Source organism: Mesoplodon mirus, assembly GCF_964341445.2.
Source record: "Mesoplodon mirus genome assembly, chromosome: 3".
Taxonomy (NCBI): domain Eukaryota; kingdom Metazoa; phylum Chordata; class Mammalia; order Artiodactyla; family Ziphiidae; genus Mesoplodon; species Mesoplodon mirus.
The window spans coordinates 84,918,466-84,937,270 of NC_138978.1; the positions used below are offsets into that span (position 1 = coordinate 84,918,466).

General features: G+C 40.5%; 1 protein-coding gene across 4 annotated transcripts in view; it reads right to left on the reverse strand.

The window, feature by feature from the left end:
- The window catches only part of KYAT3 (kynurenine aminotransferase 3), a 62,055-nt gene extending 45,459 nt beyond the window's left edge, over positions 1 to 16,596 (reverse strand). Inside the window, exons 1-2 of one of the 4 annotated variants that reach the window (XM_082614617.1) lie at positions 16,543 to 16,596; positions 9,275 to 9,374 (exon numbers count right to left, since the gene is read on the reverse strand). In XM_082614617.1, coding sequence (XP_082470743.1) covers positions 9,275 to 9,373 — 99 coding nt within the window. In that variant the 5' untranslated portion in view covers position 9,374; positions 16,543 to 16,596. Of the gene's footprint in view, positions 1 to 9,274; positions 9,375 to 10,638; positions 10,719 to 15,705; positions 16,377 to 16,520 lie in introns of those variants that run through there. The other 3 variants (XM_082614619.1, XM_082614620.1, XM_082614618.1) reach the window with 3 other exon arrangements.
- Between the last annotated feature and the right edge of the window lie 2,209 nt (positions 16,597 to 18,805).

The following is an 18,805-nucleotide window of genomic DNA, read 5'->3' on the forward strand; positions in this document are numbered from 1 at the left end:
CTCCCCCCCTCTCCAATTTAAAAAGTACTATATTAATATGCCTGTTAAGACTATAATGAAAAGATATCAGAGCAGTGTGAAGCAAGATCATGAGAGAAATAGAGATGTAGTCAACCAAGGATGCCATTTTTTTGGATGCTTTTTTTTTTCAAAGGTACTTACTACCCAATCAAAAAACGGTATAGACCTGACTCCCCATCTCCAGCCCCTCTAGATGTGCTCCCTGAGCTAGAACCTGTCAGTGCCCCTTGTAGTATCTTTACAAATATACCAGCGCCTAACAAAATATATGTTTGGAATGGGGAAAAGAGCATTTTCCAGAAAGATAGGAGGAACTGCTGTCCTTAGAGAAAGGGAGGGGGTGTCAGGTCACAGCAGTCTATGAAAGTCCATCTAAAAGGGAAGGCTGATAGGGAGAGGGGTACAGACACCCTACTTCTATGGCAGAGCTGAAGGTATGCAGTGTAAATTTCTATGTCTGGAACAGAGAGCCGGGGAAGAGGTGAATGGAGAACCAAATTCTAAGGCAGGGGTGAAATTAAGTTTCCTCCTATATACCAATGCATTGATTGCAATCTCATATCTCCCTTATATTCGAACCACACTGGCTTTCATTCACCCACGGAACAAATATTTATCGAATACTTATTTTATACAAGGTACTTTTCTTCTTGGGATATATCAGTGAGCAAAACAGACTAAAATTCTCTATTCTCATTGAGCCTTTCTCCTTTCTATGCCTTAAACACTCCAGGTTTGTCCCCATCTGTCATGGATTATATTACTCTGTATAATTATTCACCCCTCCTTTTTGGAAGGAGTGACTTTGAGATTGGACATGTGATTTGCTCTGGTCAATGGAATGTGAGTGAATGTGACATATACTAGGTCCAGGAGAAACTTTAAAAGCTGTTGCATGGTTTGGCTCAGCCTCTGGTTCTTCTCTCCTCTGCTGTGCAAAGAACATGTCTCAGGTAGGGTTACATTTTTACCTTAGATCCTGAAATTTAGAAAAAACACATAGGGCTTCCCTGGTGGCACAGTGGTTGAGAGTCCACCTGCCAATGCAGGGGACACAGGTTCGTGCCCCAGTCCGGGAAGATCCCACACGCCGCGGAGTGGCTGGGCCCGTGAGCCATGGCTGCTGAGCCTGCGCGTCCGGAGCCTGTGCTCCGCAACGGGAGAGGCCACAACAGTGAGAGGCCCGCGTACCGTAAAAAAACATAATAAAATAAGAAAATAAAAAAACACATAGAGTGCAGCTGCAACCTGCAGCAAAGCCACAGCTGACTTATAGCCTACATAAAACCTGAGTGAGAATGGGAAGGTTACTGTTATAAGAAGGTAAGATTTGGTGGCTTTTGTTACAGCAGCAGAGCTGACTGATATAAAAGCTTTTGCAATTGCTGTGTCCTCTGCCTAGAATGCCCTCTCTTAGGTCTTCATGTGGCTGGTTCCTTATGTCCTTCTATTCGATATGCTCTCTATTCAAATAGAACCTCCTCAGAGAGGGCTGCCAAAACTATATGCCCTAACGTTACTCACCCCCTCTGTCCCACTAGTACCACCAATGGTTTCAGCAGTTTTCTCTATTTCATTTTCTTATAACATTCACAACTACCTAAAATTATTTTAACTTGTAAGTGATCTGTCTCTCACTAAAATGAAAACCTCAGAAAACAAGACTTGTGTTGCTCATTGCTGTATCTCTAGTATCTAAAATCGTGTATGAAAGGTAATGTGTTCAAAAGTATTTTTTGAACACATGAATGAAATCCTACCTCTTTAATTATCCTCATGTTGAATTATTTCAATGGCATTCTGCCTCTAATCCATCATTTGCAGTGCTCCAGAGCTAAACACTTAAAACACAGACTGGGGGATGCTACTAGCTTGCCCTAAAATCTCCAAAGACTCTCCTCAGTCCATGAAACGTAACTCAAATTCGAACCTGGCACTCAAGGCTCTTAATCTCATTTCAGCCTTCCCTCACTCTGTGCTGCTGCATCATATACAGTGACTCAACAGCGTAGGACCACTTGCCACTCTCTAATTACCTTCAGTGCGTTTCTGTTTCCGATGCTTTTATTCAAGTTCTTCCCTCTGTTTGAGATCATCTTCTCCATAATACCCACTGTGGTTGGCTCAGAAATGACCTCCCCCAAAACATCTGCATCTTATCCCTGAAACCTGTGAATATTACCTTATAGGGCAATATATATCCTTATATCCTTGCAGATGTGATTAAATTAAGGATCTTGAGATGAGGAGATAATTTTGGATTATCCAGGTGGGCCCTAAATTTAATCACAGGTATCCATATAAGAGGGAGGCAGAGAGAGATTATACACACACAGAGAAGGCCATGTGAAGATGGAGCAGAGAGTGATTTGAAGATGCTGGCAATGAAGATTAGAGTGATGTGGCCATAAGCCAAAGAATACCAGCAGCCATCAGAAGCTGGAAGAGGCTGAACTGGATTCTCTCTAGAGCCTCTGGGGGGACTCTGGGTGACAATGATGTATCAAGGTAGGTTCAATGTTTGTAATACGTACTCCACTCAGGTAAGGAATGTTGATAATGAGAGAGGCTATGCATGTGAGGGCCAGGGGATACATGGGAACTCTGTAGGTTCTGCTCAATTTTGCTCTGAAGCTATAATGCTCTTTAAAAAAAAATTTATTAAAATTTTAAAAACTTAAAAAAAAAAAAAAGAGCTGCCAGGGTATTGTGAAATCATGTTCTCTTTCTCCCTTTGGACAAAATGCTGCTCAAGCAAGCAGACACTAACAGAATTATCTCACAGGTAATAGATGTTTTCTAAGGTATGGCTGTCCATTCAAAAAAGCAGACAAATTACATTCTTTTGCCACTAGATGGCACAGGAAAATAACAGAATGTTCCTGTAATGAAAAAAATGAAAGTGGAAATGCAAAGTAGGGATGTAGACTTAAAAGACTCAACAAAATATAAAACACTCTTATACATGTTACCCAGATTCAGTAATAATATCAAGATTTTGCCTCATTTGCTTCATCTCTCCTGCTTTTCCTTTTCTTTCTTTCTTTTCTTTTTTGATTGCTGAGTAATTTTAAAGCAAATCCTAGACCTTAAGTCATTTTGCCACTATATACTTGGCACATATCTCTAAAAAACATTGATATTCTCTTATATAATTTCAATGTCATCATCACAGCTCACTAACAATAATTCCTTGATATCATCTAATACCCAATCTACAGTCATATTTCTCTGAGTGTCTTTAAAAATATCTCTTCACATTTCTGTTGATTGGGTCAAGTTCCTAAACAAGGTCCATATATCATACTGGTGGTTAAGCCTCTTTCCACCCCAGAGCAGTCCCTCTGAAACACTACCCACCACCACTTTTGCCCTGTGCTGACTTGTTGAAGAAACCAAGTCAGGAATCTATCCTGTGGTTATGACCCACATTGTGGATTTGTTTGCTTTTCTAATTCGTTACATAACTTGGTCCTCAATCTGCCATATCTCCTATAACTGGTCTGCACTTACAGTCACTATATAATATCCTTTCTTGAGTAGACAGAGCCAAACTTAGAATACCAGAGCTAGACACAGGTGAGAATGGTATTTTAGTTATGCCACTTATAAGCTGTGTGACCTTGGGCAAGTTACTAAACCTATTTAAGGCTCCACTGTTTCATTTGTAAAACAGGATTATAACAAATCATAACTTGAAGAATTTTATAAATATAAAGTGGAATAATAAGGGGATTAGATCAAGATGGCAGAGTAGGAGGACGTGGAGATCACCTCCCCTAACAAACACATCCAAAATACATCTACAGGGGGCTTCCCTGGTGGCGCGGTGGTTAAGAATCCATCTGCCAATGCAGGGACACGGGTTTGAGCCTTGGTCCGGGAAGATCCCACATCCCGCGGAGCAACTAAGCCTGCATGCCACGACTACTGAGCCTGAGCCCTAGAGCCCGTGAGCCACAACTACTGAGCCCACATGCCACAACTACTGAAGCCCGTGTGCCTAGAGCCCATGCTCCACAACAAGAGAAGTCACCGCAATGAGAAGCCTGTGAACCACAACATAGAGTAGCCCCTGCTCACCACAGCTAGAGAAAGCCCACGCGCAACAACAAAGACCCAACACAGCCAAAAAAACAGATAAATAAAAATAAATAAATAAATAAATTTACAAAAAAGGAAAGAATGCACAGACTGAATATAGCATAGTAAGATGTTTAAAAAAAAATACATCTACATGTGGAACGATTCGCATGGAAGACTAATTGGAAACTGACAGAAGAACACCTATACAACCAAAGCTGCAAGAAAGATTTCCACTAACTGGGTAGAATGGAAAGAAGGCTTAGGGTAGGGAGCTCCGCCACAGTGAGGGATCTGAAAGGACTGAGAGAACCCTCACCCTGGGGAGCAAGTGGGTTGAGCCACAGACGGGGTGTCCTAGTCCCAGGGTCCTACATGGAGGAGACAAGCCCCCTGGCTGCTGGGAGAATTGTTGGAACAGAGAGAACTGGAGAAGCCTAGACTTTACCTGTGAAGAGTACATGGGGGCTGGCCTGCCAATAAACAGGGCAGAGAGAGCTCTGCACTGGTGGCTGCTGGCTAGCTACATTTCCTAATCCAAGCAGAAAGAACACCCCAGCCCCACCCACTCCACATCACAGCTTGGCGCTAGATCTGGGGCAGACACGTCCTGGGAGAAGACTCGATCTAGGGACACAGAGATGGCCTAGGGGCCTGGGTTGTGGTCCAGCTGGAGTGGTGGCCATTGTTAGCGCTTACTCCTGCAGTGCCTGGGAACCACCATGACCAACATGATGAGGTCCCTTTCACAGACACATGAGTGTACCAGCTCCACCCACTCCACGCCAGAACTTGGCACTGGATCTTGGGCAGACAGGTCCTGGGAGAAGACTGCCACAGAGGCAGCCCAGATCTCTGGCGGCAGCATAGTCACCTCATTTCCTACAGCCACAATGTCCTGGCCCCAGCCCCAGCCTAGTGAGTGCTTGGCCTGCCTACTCCACACCATAGCCTTGCACTAGATCAGGGATAACCACAACAGGGTTAGGAATGTGACTTTAGGTTGTGTCTGAATGGAGCCACAGACACCTACTCAGGTGGTGCCTCAGACCTCTGTGAGTGCACAAGCCAAACACTCAAGGGGAATGAAGCCTGATCAATCCAGAACCTCAGTGCTTCTGCTCCAAAAACTGGAGAGCAGACCCTACCACTGACAGGGTGGCGACAGCCACAGAGCAGACAGGAAGTCCTGCTTCATACCCTGCACAAGCTCTAGATCCTCCAACACCAACCACAACCCCTAACAAGGTGATAGCAGTCAGCACACCCTAAGGGAAAAGCTGGCTGGCATCCATATCAAAACCAGCTTTCGCACCAAAGACACTGGTTTGTGTCTTTGAAGGATATGCACAGTCTGCACAGGGATGCTCCAACATGAAAGCACCCCTACAAGACCACAATAGATAACCATTTCTCCCTAGTTCACAGAGAAAGAGAAAGTTAAGTCAAATGAAAAGGCAGAGGAAATTCTCCCAATTGAAAGAGCAAGAGAAAGCCCCTAAAAAAACTAAATAATGAAACATATAATCAGTCTACCAGACACTGAGTTCAAAGAGTTATTAATAAAAATGCTGACTGGATTAAGAAAGAGAATTGATCTAAACACAGATTATTTCAACAAGGAACTAGAAACTATAAAGACCCAACTGAAAACAGGTAATTGAATTTCCGAGATAAAAAGCACTCTAGGAATAATGAATAGCCATCTTAATGACACAAGAAATAATCTGGAAGATAAAATAAATCACCCAATCAGAACAACAGACAGAAAAACAAATAAGTAAAAAAAAATGAAAGCAACATATGAGATCAATGGGATAATATAAAGTGTGCCAATCTATGTATAATAGGGATTCCAGAAGGTGAAGAGAGAGGGGGGATTGAAAATGTATTTAAAGAAATTATGGCTGAAAAATCCCCAAACCTAAAGAAGGAAACAGATATCCAGGTATAGGAATCACAGAGAGTCCCCAGCAAGAGGAACTCAAACAGACCTACAGTAAGACATAATTAAAATAGCAAAAGTAAAAGAGAGAATTCAAACGGCAGCAAGGGAAAATCAAAGAATCATTTACAAGGGAACACCCATGAGACTATCAACTGATAGAGGACCCAGAAAAACAAAACACAAAATGAAAGAGGGGAAATTGCAATACCACAGAGATTAAAAAAAAAAAATCAAAAGAGAATACTGTGAACAATTATGTGCCAACAAATTGGACAACCTAGGAAAAATGGACAAATTTCTACACATACAGCTAGCCAAGAATGAGTCAAGAAGAAACAATTTAAACAGACCAATCACTAGAAGCAAAATAGAATCTGTAATTTAAAAAATTCCTCGCAGGCTTCCCTGGTGGCACAGTGGTTGAGAGTCCGCCTGCCGATGCAGGGGACGCAGGCTCATGCCCTGGTCCGGGAACATCCCGCATGCCGCGGAGCAGCTGGGCCCATGAGCCATGGCTGCTGAGCCTGCGCGTCCGGAGCCTGTGCTCTGCAATGGGAGAGGCCACAACAGTGAGAGGCCTGCGTACTGCAAAAAAGAAAAAAAAAAAAATTCCTTACAAACAAAAGATCAGGACTCAATGGCTTCAATGGGGAATTCTACCAAACAAACAAAAAAAGAACTTATTCTTCTCAAAGTATTCCAAAAAACTGAAGAAGAGGGAAAACTCCCAAATTCACTCTACAAGGCCACCATTACCCTGATACAAAATCAGACAAAGACACTACAAAAAAAGAAAATTATTACAGGCCAATATCTTTGATGAATATAGAGGCAAAAATCCTCAACAAAAGATTAGAAAACTGAATCCAACAATACTTAAAGAGGATCATATACCATGATCAAGTTGGATTTATTCCAGTGTCACATGAATGGTTCAACATACACAAATCAATCAATGTGATACACCATATCAACAAAAGGAAACGCAAAAACTACAGTATTCTCAATAGATGCAGAAAAAGTATTTGACAGAATTCAACAACCATTCATGGTAAAAAGTCTTGTCAAAGTGGGTATAGAAGGAACATATTTCAACATAATAAAAACCATTTATGACAAACCCACAGCTAACATAATATTCAATGGTGAAAAGCTGAAAGCCTTCCCACTAAATTCAGGAACAAGACAAGGATGCCTTGTCTTTCGCTGCTTTTATTTAACATAGTATTGGAAGTCCTAGACACAGCAATCAGACAAGAAAAAGAAATAAAACGTATCCAAATTGGAAGGGAAGAGGTCAAACTGTCACTATTTGCAGATGACATGATACTCTATGTAGAGAACCATAAAGTCTCACACAAAACCCATTAGAACCAATAAATTAATTCAGCAAAGTTGCAGAACACAAGATTAATATACAGAAATCAATTGCTTTTCTATTCCCAAGTAATAAAATATCAGAAAGTGAAAGTAAAAAAAAATCCTATTTAAAATCACATAAAAACAAAACAAAACAAAAAACTTAGGAAGAAACTTAACTAAGGAGGTGAAAGATTTATACACTGAAAACTATAAAACACTGATACAGGAAATTGAAGATGATTCAATGAAATGAAAGGATATCCTGTGCTCTTGAGTTGGAAGAATTAATATTGTTAAAATGGCCATACTACCCAAAACAACCTACAAATTTAATGTGATCCCTATGAAATTGCCCATGAAATTTTTCACAGAACTAGAATAAATAATCCTAAAATTTATAGGGATAGGGAGGGTGGGAGGGAGACACAAGAGGGAGGGGATATGGGGATATATGTATACATATAGCTGATTCACTTTGTTATACAGCAGAAACTAACACACCATTGTAAAGCAATTATACTCCAATGAAGATGTTAAAAAAAAATTTATAGGAACCATAAAAGATCCAGAATTGCCAAAGCAATCCTGACGAAAAAGAACAAAGCAGTAGGCATAACCCTCCCAGACTTCAGACAATACTACAAAGCTACAGTAATCAAAATAGCATGGTATTGGCACAAAAACAAACACCCACATTAATGGAACAGACTAGAGAGACCAGGAATAAACCCGCCCACCTATGGTCAACTAATCTATGACAAAGTAGGCAAGAATATACATGGAGAAAAGATGATAATCTCTTCAATAAGTGGTGCTGGGAGAACTGGACAGACACGTGTAAAACAATAAGGTTAGAACTTTCCCTCACACCATATACAAAAATAAACTCAAAATAGCTTAAAGACCTAAATGTAAGATATAACATCATAAAACACCTAGAAGAGAACATATGTGAAACAGTTTTTGACATAAATTGTAGCAATATTTTCTTAATTAGCCTCCCAAGGCAAAAGAAATAAAGGAAAAAATAAACAAATGGGACCTAATCAAACTTAAGTTTTTGCACAGCAAAGGAAACCATCAATGAAACAAAAAGACAACCTACAGAATGGGAGAAAATTCCATTTACAATGGAAGGAACCCAAGCATCAACAGATGACTGGCATAAGAAGATGCGGTATATATACAATGGAATATTACTCAGCCATAAAAAAGAATGAAATATTGCCATTTGCAACAATGTGGATGGACCTAGAGAATATTACGCTTAGTAAAGTAAGTCATACAGAGAAAAACAAATACTATATGACAGCACTTATATGTGGAATCTAAAAATACAAATGAATGTATATATAAAACAGAAACAGGCTTACAGACATAGAAAACAAACTTATGAATATCAATGAGTGTGCAGGGGGAGGGAATTAGGAGTATGTGATTAACAGATACAAACTACTATACATAAAATAGATAAGCAACAAAGATTTACTGTGTAACACAAGGAATTATACCCAATATCTTATAATAACCTATAATGAAATATAATCTGCAAAAAAATTGAATCACTATGCTGTACACCTGAAACTAACATAATATTATAAATTAACTATACTTCAATTAAAAAAATAAAAAATAAAGTGAGATATTAAATAAAATGCCCAGCAATATGCCTGATACATAGACAGGCAAGCAGCTGCCCAGTGAAGGTCAGGTCTAGTTGATGACAAGAGATAATTTCAGTTTATATAACAGAAATACCCATTCTAATAAAATAATTATAAAGTATCTAAAAAATTATGTTTTTTGGACATTGTAGAATATGTGCAATATTATTTCTGTAAGTGATTAAGCAATACTTACAGCAGAAGTAGAGAGTCCAAGGATTTTTGAAGCACAAACTGTCGTCAGGAATTTAGGTCTACTGCCAAGGGTGCACAGTCTCCCCCGGGACAAAAACATGCTACAGTAGAGGACAAAAGAAAAAATTTTAAAGGGAGTAAATATATACTTATATCACTATTAAACATTTATAGCTAGGTGATAGACCATAAACTTATATAAAATAGAAATAAAATTTATTGATAGCTAAGTTTTCTTTCTATGATATAATCTCTCATCACTAGAATCATTCTAATAGAATCCTCCTTATACAAATTTATGCATGTGTTGTTTTAAAGTAGAGATCTGTAAGGATATGGTGAATTTAAAAAACAAAGTTCTAATTTAGTCAAGAGCATTAAACTACAGAAGTAAAACTTCCATTCCTAGTAGGCATAAAATCCAGAATATTTCATTCTAAGAACTACTTAAATTTCGGAATCATCTGGAGAAGTCACTAGTAAAAACGCAATTTGTAACAGTAAATTAAAGTTGTTAGAAACAGGTTATTTAGAAAGTTGTTTGAAAAGGATTATAGTAGGTCCTTGATAAATATGAAGAATATATGAATGAATCTTCCCTTATTTTCTCAGGTGGTACTGCCTTCAACAATTCCAGAAGATAGCTAGGTAGCTAGAATCTATTGAAATGGCTTGCTAAGAGGCATGAATCTAGATTACTTCTCTACTTGTAAGGAAATCATTATCAATCATGGGTCAAAGTAGGGAGATCAAAGCAAAATGGAATTCTTATTATACTGCCATTTAGAAGTGAAAGCATTCAGGAAAGCAGGAACTTCCCATAAGGTTTTACTCTGACAATGTTCTATCAGTGGATGGCATTTCCTTCATCTCTAATAATCAAACTTTTAGAAAAAAAGACATACTTTATGGATTCAAAGGGACCACTGAAACTATCAATAGCTATGAATCTCTTTAAGTTACCAAAATGTGAAGGCTACAGATGTGAAAAATAATATATTGGATGTTTCTTAAAAAGTGAAATAGAAAATCCTTACCTTGTCAATAAAATTCAGCTTAAATGACAGCCTCTTAGCCATTCTACATCACATCACCCTAGGTTAATTCTCTGCAAAGCACTTTCTGTTTGTTTGGCTGACCACTCACTCATTCATTTGACCATTTAATGTAAGCGCCATGAACAGGGGGACCTGGTGCGTTTAGGTCACCACTGTCTTCTCTGGCACATAGGAGGCACGTGATAAATAAATGTGTCAAATGACTGAATGAATACATAAAATCACATTATAAATTAATGATTTAAGTGAACTATTTATGATGAGTCCTTTTATGAAATATTGATTCTTTTGTAAAGTAAATAATTACCTCTTATGTTTTACGTCTTCCAAGTCAAAGATCAGGTTTTCTTAAATCAAGAAATGCCTATTCTTTGGTCATTAATAGTTCTGTTCAGGAATAAAGTATTAATTGGATTAGGCAGTTGGGCTAGTTCTGAGGAAAGGTATTACCAAACAACAGTGACTATGTTGAACAATCTTCATTCAGTAGCATAGAGTTATTTGATTTAGGACAATATATTTTTCAGAAAATAAATGCCCATTTATTTAAATTCAACCTAATTTATTTGTTATTAAGGAAAGTATAAGTAAAATTCTTCCTTGCAAGTAGAAAAGTGAGAGAAACCTCTTCTACCTTCTTTAGATAAATGGGGTTGGGGAGCTGGGAGGGGAGCAAACAGGACTAGGAGTCAGGATACCTGGATTCTAACCCTTATTTTTGATATTAAAAAAAGGTTTCTATCCTGGGACAATTCCCTGACCTTTGGTGGACCTTAGTTTCCCCATACTTCAAAACAGATGAACAAATGAATCCTTGGTTTCAAGGTAATCTCAGAAAGTACTGTACATCAGTGGCTGGTTGTGTGTGACCTCAGACTGCAGGTCTTGGGAGATTCCCCCCAGGTTGGGTGAGCCACACCCTCTGGCCACCACACCTCAATACCCATTCCCCTTTGGAAGTTGACACTAAATCTACCTGTTTTCATCTGGAAATCCCAAAGCCTAATTCCCACCTCTTCTTCCCTGTTTTCTGCAGCACATAACCGCCATAATGCAATGTATTGCCTGGCAACTGACCCAGCCCTTCATTTCTCTTCCACTTTCCAAACTTTCTACTGTGTCTTTTAGAACAGCTGCACCATTCTCAGCAAATCCCATTACATCTTTATATTTTCAGAGTGTTCCTTGTACCTCCTAGCTTGAACTGAAACCTTATTGCTCCCTGAAGATACCACTCCTATATGCCTCAGTGTCAGCTTTTGCTTGTATATGCCTCACTTATCTCTTTCTTACCGTCTATTTTACCATTACCAGACTACTACTTCCATCATCTGCTTCAACGATATTATCTTCTGGCCTGCTGATAACTCCTTGTCATTCATTAGAGATTTTGTCATTAGGCACACAGCTTTCTTCTCAGCTCTAAGTACTGTGATCATCCCAGGTAATTCCCATGTCTTCAGAGATGGCCCATCCAACAACTGACATCCCTGTGCCCATCACTCTTCTCTTCCATCCCACCCTAGGCACTCTCTCCTACAGTCACACCCTGCACCTTGCCATTACCTCAATCTGGTCTAATTCCAGAACAATTAATTGAAGTATTCTGATCTTTGACCATAAACTACCTATCCTTCCAATTTGCTTACTTATTCCAATGATTACTATTCTTAAATATCATCAAGATCTCTAGGAGGCTGCCTCTCCTTTTCTCAATCAGCCCTCACCTTCCTTTATTTTCCAATTTAGACGCCAGTTCCACTGCTTCAATAATGCTCTTTACAACGCCCTAGCTCCCCTTGTCTGTCTTTTATAGATAGGTATCTATAAAACCCTGGCCCTGGAGGAACTCAATTACAGTGTCTGTTTTTCCTATGGCCCATGAAGCTGTGGACTGCTGGAGAAAAATCACAAAGGATAGGATTGGTTTCACCACAAATTATGGTCATTAATCTCAAACTGACCCCTAACACTCTCCAGCATTTCTACTACATTTTATAGGTAGAGGATGGCAGAATATACCCCTCCAAAAAATTGCCACTTTGGCCTAAGGATTATTGTGAGCTAAAGGCACTGGAAAAACAGCCGAGGCAAGAAGAGTGATCTGATCTCCCCTTTTCTTCCTGAACACAGGAGATAAAATTCCCATGTGAAAGATACCTGCCCTATACTGGGAAAAAAGAAACACCCTTAGGGAGTTAAAGCTGAGAGAATTCTGTACAAACAGACCTTGTTAAAATAATTCTTATCTTCCTTTAGTCTCCCCATATTTTTTGGTTACTTTTCCACATGGCCTCTCTTTGTTCAATCTAGCATAAAAGCACTTGGTTTTGCTACTTCTTTGGGTCTTCATTTCCTTGTGAAAGCTCCTGTGTCACACAGAACTTTTATCAAATGCGTGCTTTTCTCCTGTTCATCTGTATTATGTCAGTTTAATTCTTGGGCCCACCCAAAAGCCATAAGAGAATAGGCAATATTTCTCTCCCATAGTACAAAATGATTATTTAAATTTTTCCCACACTCCTCTAAACATAAAACCCTCTTTAGTCTAAGCAGATGACCTTGCTCTCTATCACAGAGAAAACAGAAGCCATCAGATGTGAACTCTTTCAACCTACCCACATCTAAAAAACCAAACCTAAAAATATTCCTTTTTTCTTCCTACTATAATAAAGGAAGTGACCCTGCTACAAAAGGACAGTCCCTCCTCCCATGACTTAGATGTCATTCCTCTCCCCTCCACAGAGACTTTGCTCCATTGATTATTACCCCTCTCCTCGGCATATTCAGCTTTCCTTGCTCAAGTCTCCTCAGTTATTGGGTTGGCCAAAAAGTTTAAGGTAAAAATAAAAGACCCATTATTCATTTTCACCAAGAACTTCACTGAACAACGTATTCACTCTTTTGTTCCACGACCTTCTGCCATTTTTCAGGCAACTTCATAATTCCATCTTCCCAAAACTTTTTATCTTTTTGAGCAAAGAATTGTTCCAGGTGCCTTTTACAGTCTTCGAGGGAATTAAAAATTTTTCCATTAAGAGAATTTTGTAAAGACCGAAATAAATGGAAATCCAAAGGTACAATGTCTGGTAAATATGTCAGATGAATCAGAACTTCCCAGCCAAGCTGTTTTTGTCTGGTCATCAAAGAAACATGTGGTCTTGCATTATCCTGATGCAAGATCATGCGTCTTCTGTTGACTAATTCTGGATGCTTCTTGTCAACTGTTGCTTTCAGTTGGTCTAATTGGGAGCAGTACTTGTTGGAATTAATCGTTTGGTTTACTGGAAGGACCTCATAATAGAGAACTCCCTTCCAATCCCACCATATACACAACATCACCTTCTTTAGGTGAAGACCGGCCTTTGATGTGGTTGCTGGTGGTTCATTTCCCTTGCCCCATGATCTCTTCCGTTCCACATTATTGTACAGTATCCACTTTTCATCGCCTGTCCCAATTTGTTTTAAAAACGTAACATTTTCATTACATTTAAGTAGAGAACTGCATGCGGAAGTACGGTCAAGAAGGTTTTCTTTGCTTCACTTATGTGGAACCCAAACATCAAAGTGATTCACATAACCAAGCTGATGCAAATGATTTTCAATGCTTGATTTGGATATTTTGAGTATGTCGGCTATCTCCCAAGTGGTATAACGTTGATTGTTGTCAATCAATGTCTCGATTTGATCACTATCAATTTCAACTGGTCTACCCGACCATGAAGCATCGTCCAGCGAGAAATCTCCAGCACAAAACTTCACAAAACACTTCTGACACGTTCAGTCACTCACAGCACCTTCTCCATTCACTGCAGAAATCTGTTTTTGCACTTAGGTTGCGTTTTTACCTTTCTTGAAATAATACAGCATAATATGCCGAAAATACTGCTTTTTTCTTCCATTGTCAATATTAAAATGGCTATACAAAAATTCACCAATTTTGATAAGTTTTTTAAAAATGCACGTTGGTTTGACAGCTGGCACAATACAATCTAATAAAATTGTTTCGAATGAAGTTAAAGACAACTAAGTGCTACTAGGGCCATCTTACTGAAAAAAACCGAACTTTTTGGCCAACCCAATGAAAACATATCATTTTATTAACTGTCCCCTTTCCTCAATCTATACTCCTCAACCCAGTGCAATCTGATTTTTGTACCCATCATTCCATAGAGGCAGCTCTTGCGCAAGTCAATTTTGACATTCATATTGTTAAATTCACTGGACATTTTGCAATTCTCACTTTCCTTGAGCTCTCTGCAGCTTTAGATCAGCTGATCAAGCCCTGTCTCCTCCCAGAAACACCATTTTCCCTTGGCTTTTGACCTATGACAATCTCTCATTTTCCCAAACTTAAATGACAGAATTCCTCAACGCCCAGATCTTTTTTCTTCTCACTCATTACTCTCTCACTAGGTAATTTCATTGTAAAAGGAACTGTGAGGGCACCAGTGAATTATCGGCTCCAAAGAAATCTAAGCAGGCTGATAGATACAGATTCAGAACCCCTGAAGCTTTTTTTCTTCTGTACTTTAAATAAACATTTTTTGAGCAACACTTTTCTAAAGCAATTAACATTTCATATGCATATTCACCGAGAAGCTAAATGAATAAACTGGGATGTCATTGAAAAGTTGGACAAAATCAAAAGGTATATGGCTTTTCATTTTAAACAATATTTTCACTGTTTCATTTGTACTTAAAAACTGTTCTGTGAAGAAAATCAGGAAATTGTGAATCAGGGTATCTAGTAAACCTGATTATGGCATATTATACATAAGATAAACTCCATAGTCATATACACATGATCAATAGAAAATTAAACTATTTATTATCATTGGTGTAGGCTGTTTAAAATGAAGATACAGAAGATATGTGTGGCACAGCTTGGGGGACCTGAAGCTGAGAAGGCTGATGGATTGTTGGAGAATCCAGAGCTAAAAGATGAGTAAAGCAGTCGAGATGAATTGTAAAAAGTTTGAAACTCTGGACTTAAACCGAGATAATCAATTCATAACCACTTTGCATATGTGGAGGAGAGGTAGGAAAAGATTTAGTGAATTTCACAAAGTACAGATGTTCAGGTTAACAGCAAGCTCAAGGAAGATTAATGTGAGGTGACTGCAAAGAGGCCTAGTGCTAATGAATGCACAACCCAGGTTAAGAGTCTGACCCAAGGAAAGTATATTTCCACCTCACGCTGTACCTGTTGGTCCACTTCTAGAATGTTTATAAGGCTTACTGATACAACAGAGGGCATATAGGAGGTGAACAAGGTACTGGCGGGGGAAGTACAGTGGGAATAAACCTCAAAGCCATGTCACTGAAGCAAGAATGGAAAAAATCAGCCATACTGAGCTGGCACAAGACTTACGTTAGGAGACATGATCCTGAAATTGCTGAAAAGCTGTTCTGTGAAAATGGGATTCGTGTAATTAATCATAAATTTCTGCAGAGGGAAGGAATCTGGCTGTCCGGTTTAAGTTGTCACGAGTTTGGTTTCAGCCCCACGTGAGTTAAAACTTTGTAATGGTGGGTGTGCAGCCCGGTGTGGAAGGAGCCAGCTGCCGGGCTGCGCCCTCAGGTAGCAGCGGAGGAGCCGCGCGCCAGCAAGACCGAAGAATGTCCGTACTGGGTGGGGGGCTCCAAAAGCAACAGATTGGGCCTCTTTTCCCTTATATCTAAAAACTATGGGTTCCACCAAGAGTCACTTATGTGGCAAGTGAGCAGGCTTTGTTCCCTGTTTTTAATTGAGAATACTGATTACGGATGAACTGGAGTCGGTGTCAGCTTCCCACACCACAAAATGCCCAAATTGCAAAAATGAAGCGCAAAAGGAGGAGACGAAGACCGGGGTCCCACCCTAGAAGACCAGTCACCTCAGGGCCATTCCTCCTCCGGAGCAAGCAAACTCTGAAATTCCATCGCTGACCCTCTGCTACCAGCCCCGTGGTCCGCCAGGGCCCGGGGGTCAGCGGCCCAGGCCCGCGCTCCCGCCTCCGCTCCGGAAGGCGAGTCCGAATGCTGAAGGAAATCCAGCCCCGGCTCTTCCTCCCAGCCCGCCAGGCACGCGGCCCGGCGAGCGCACCCCAGCTACGCCTCCCTCCCTCCCAGCCTCCCTCCGCGCGGCTCCGCACCCGAGACCACTGCCATCACCCCCACCAAGTGCCCAAATTGCGCCCCACTCACACCCGTAGCGCGACCACCTCGCCTCCCTGAGTTCCAGTCCTTCGAGGCCTGGAGAGCCTGATGGGGCGGGACTCGGACGTGGGGGCGGAGCCTGGACGGGATTGACTGTGGGGTCGGAATTCCAAACGCCGATTGGCTGAGGAATAGGCCGGGGTAGCGGACTGGACGCAACTGGGCGGGCGTGGAGAAGGGGGCGGTGAAAGGCGCGGGGCACAGGAGAGTAAGGGGGCGGGATGGAGGTGCGCGGAGATGTGGCCGGGGATTGGCTGTGGTGTCTAGACTCGGGCGCGATGTGCAGTGAGGACAGCCGGCAACCGGGACTGGACTTGACAGGTGGAGGTGCGGAGCCGGATCAGGGCCGTGCAATAGAGGCGGGTCTAGGTAAGCGGTGAAATGGGGCGGAGGCTTGTATATGGCCAGGATTGGGTATGAAATTGAGGTCTAATTGGATGTATGTGACCTATTGATTTGGGGCGGGTTATAGGACAAAGGATTGATTTGAAAGAAAAGGCAAACTGTGGGGTCACAGGGCTTAGGTGAGGGGAAGGCTGTAGTTTGAACGATGTTAGAAGGTGCCAGAGAGGGCAAGGCTAAAGAGAGTGTGCGAAAAGTTTTGTAGATGTATTTATCATCTATGATGGTTGTGAGGGGGGAAAAAAAGGAACTTTACTTTCCTGAACAGTAATACGAATTCGATCAGAGAACTGAGAATGGAATAGGGTATGAAACTGAGAAGGAAAATAAGTGACACTTTAAACGTGAAGAACAAAAATCGGCTAAGAGAAAAAGGAACACCAGAAATTACTCCTTTATTGAGGGCAGTGTTAGCGAAAGGAGAGGTTCTGGTAAGAATTAGGTTTCATAACTAGATTTTCCTTATCTCCTAATTTAAGAAAATGAGAGGATAGAAGGAGTTGGGGGGCAGTAGCTTGTTATTCAACTGCAGAGGAAACAACAAAGATAATCTCTGGTTGAAGGAATCTACTCTGCATCTAGGTACTGCGAGATTCAGAAGATGATTAAGTGAATGGAGAGATGCTTGTGTACAATAGGGACAAGTATTTGAGCTTGTATTAGGTGATTTGGAGGGGAGGGTTCAAGGAAACGGAGATTCATGCTGTCTTGAGTGCTGTCTGGAAGTGGGGGTGATTATTAGATTGGGCATCATAATACATCTTATGTAGAAGAAGGGAGGAAAATTGCAAGGCTAAGTCTGTAGTTGGTAAAGAAGCAATGGTTTTGCTAGCCGGGAGAAGAGGAGGTTTGCTATTTTTATAGTTTGCAGTGACCTTGTTTTTATTTGAGTTTAGGCAAGTTTATTGAGTGATCTTATCTGTTGTCTCATTTCATCATAATCAGAGAGTGACTGATGTTAGTGTTCTGTTAGATTTTTATATTTTACAGGGGAACACCAGGGCTAGTTCCTAACAATACCGAAGCCTTAAGGGTAAGTGTCAGTTCAGTTCCTGATGGCAGGTACTGCTTATCTTTTTCTCATATTTAACAAATACATGAATTGAAAACATAGGTGTGGAGGCTTCTGGGGGAAATGAGGCAGAGAAAGTGAGTGTCTCAAACCTTAAAGAGGAAGAAACAGGCAATAGACAAGTAAGTATATACAATGACTTCAGATGGTGATAAGTGCTATGAAAGAAGCAATGAGGGGTGGAGACTGCAGAGAGTTTAAATACGATAGTCAGGATAGGCTTTTTTTTGAGAAGATAACATTTGAACAAGAATTGAATGATAAAGACACAACTTTGCAAAAAATTATTCTGCATAGGAAAATAGCAGTTGAAAAGGCTCTTATATGAGAATAAACTTGGCATGCAAGGAATAAGAAAGAGGCCAGTGTGTTTAAAGCACTGTAATCCGGGGGAAAGTGCTTCCAGATTAGGGTGGAGAGGAAGTCAGGGACCAGATCACGCAGAGCCTTGAAGACCACAGAAAGTTTCGATTTTATATTGAAGTAGCCATTGGAAGATCTTAAGCAGAGGAATAGTATAATCTTAATTACATTTTAAAAAGACACTCTAGTTGCTTTGGAGAAGAGACTTGCAGGTGAGCGAGAGTAGAAGCAGGAAGGAGGAGGTTAGGAGGTTGTTAGTGGGAGATATGATGTTGTCTGGGCTAGGGTGGTGGCAGAGGAAGAAAAGAGGGCTAGGGTCACAACATTCATTCTGCCGACATTCACCTATTCCTCTTTTTCAGCTCTACCACTCCACAGTCACCTCTGCCTAGTTTGTCCTAATTCATACACTCTCTGTTTACCCTCTTCAGAGTAT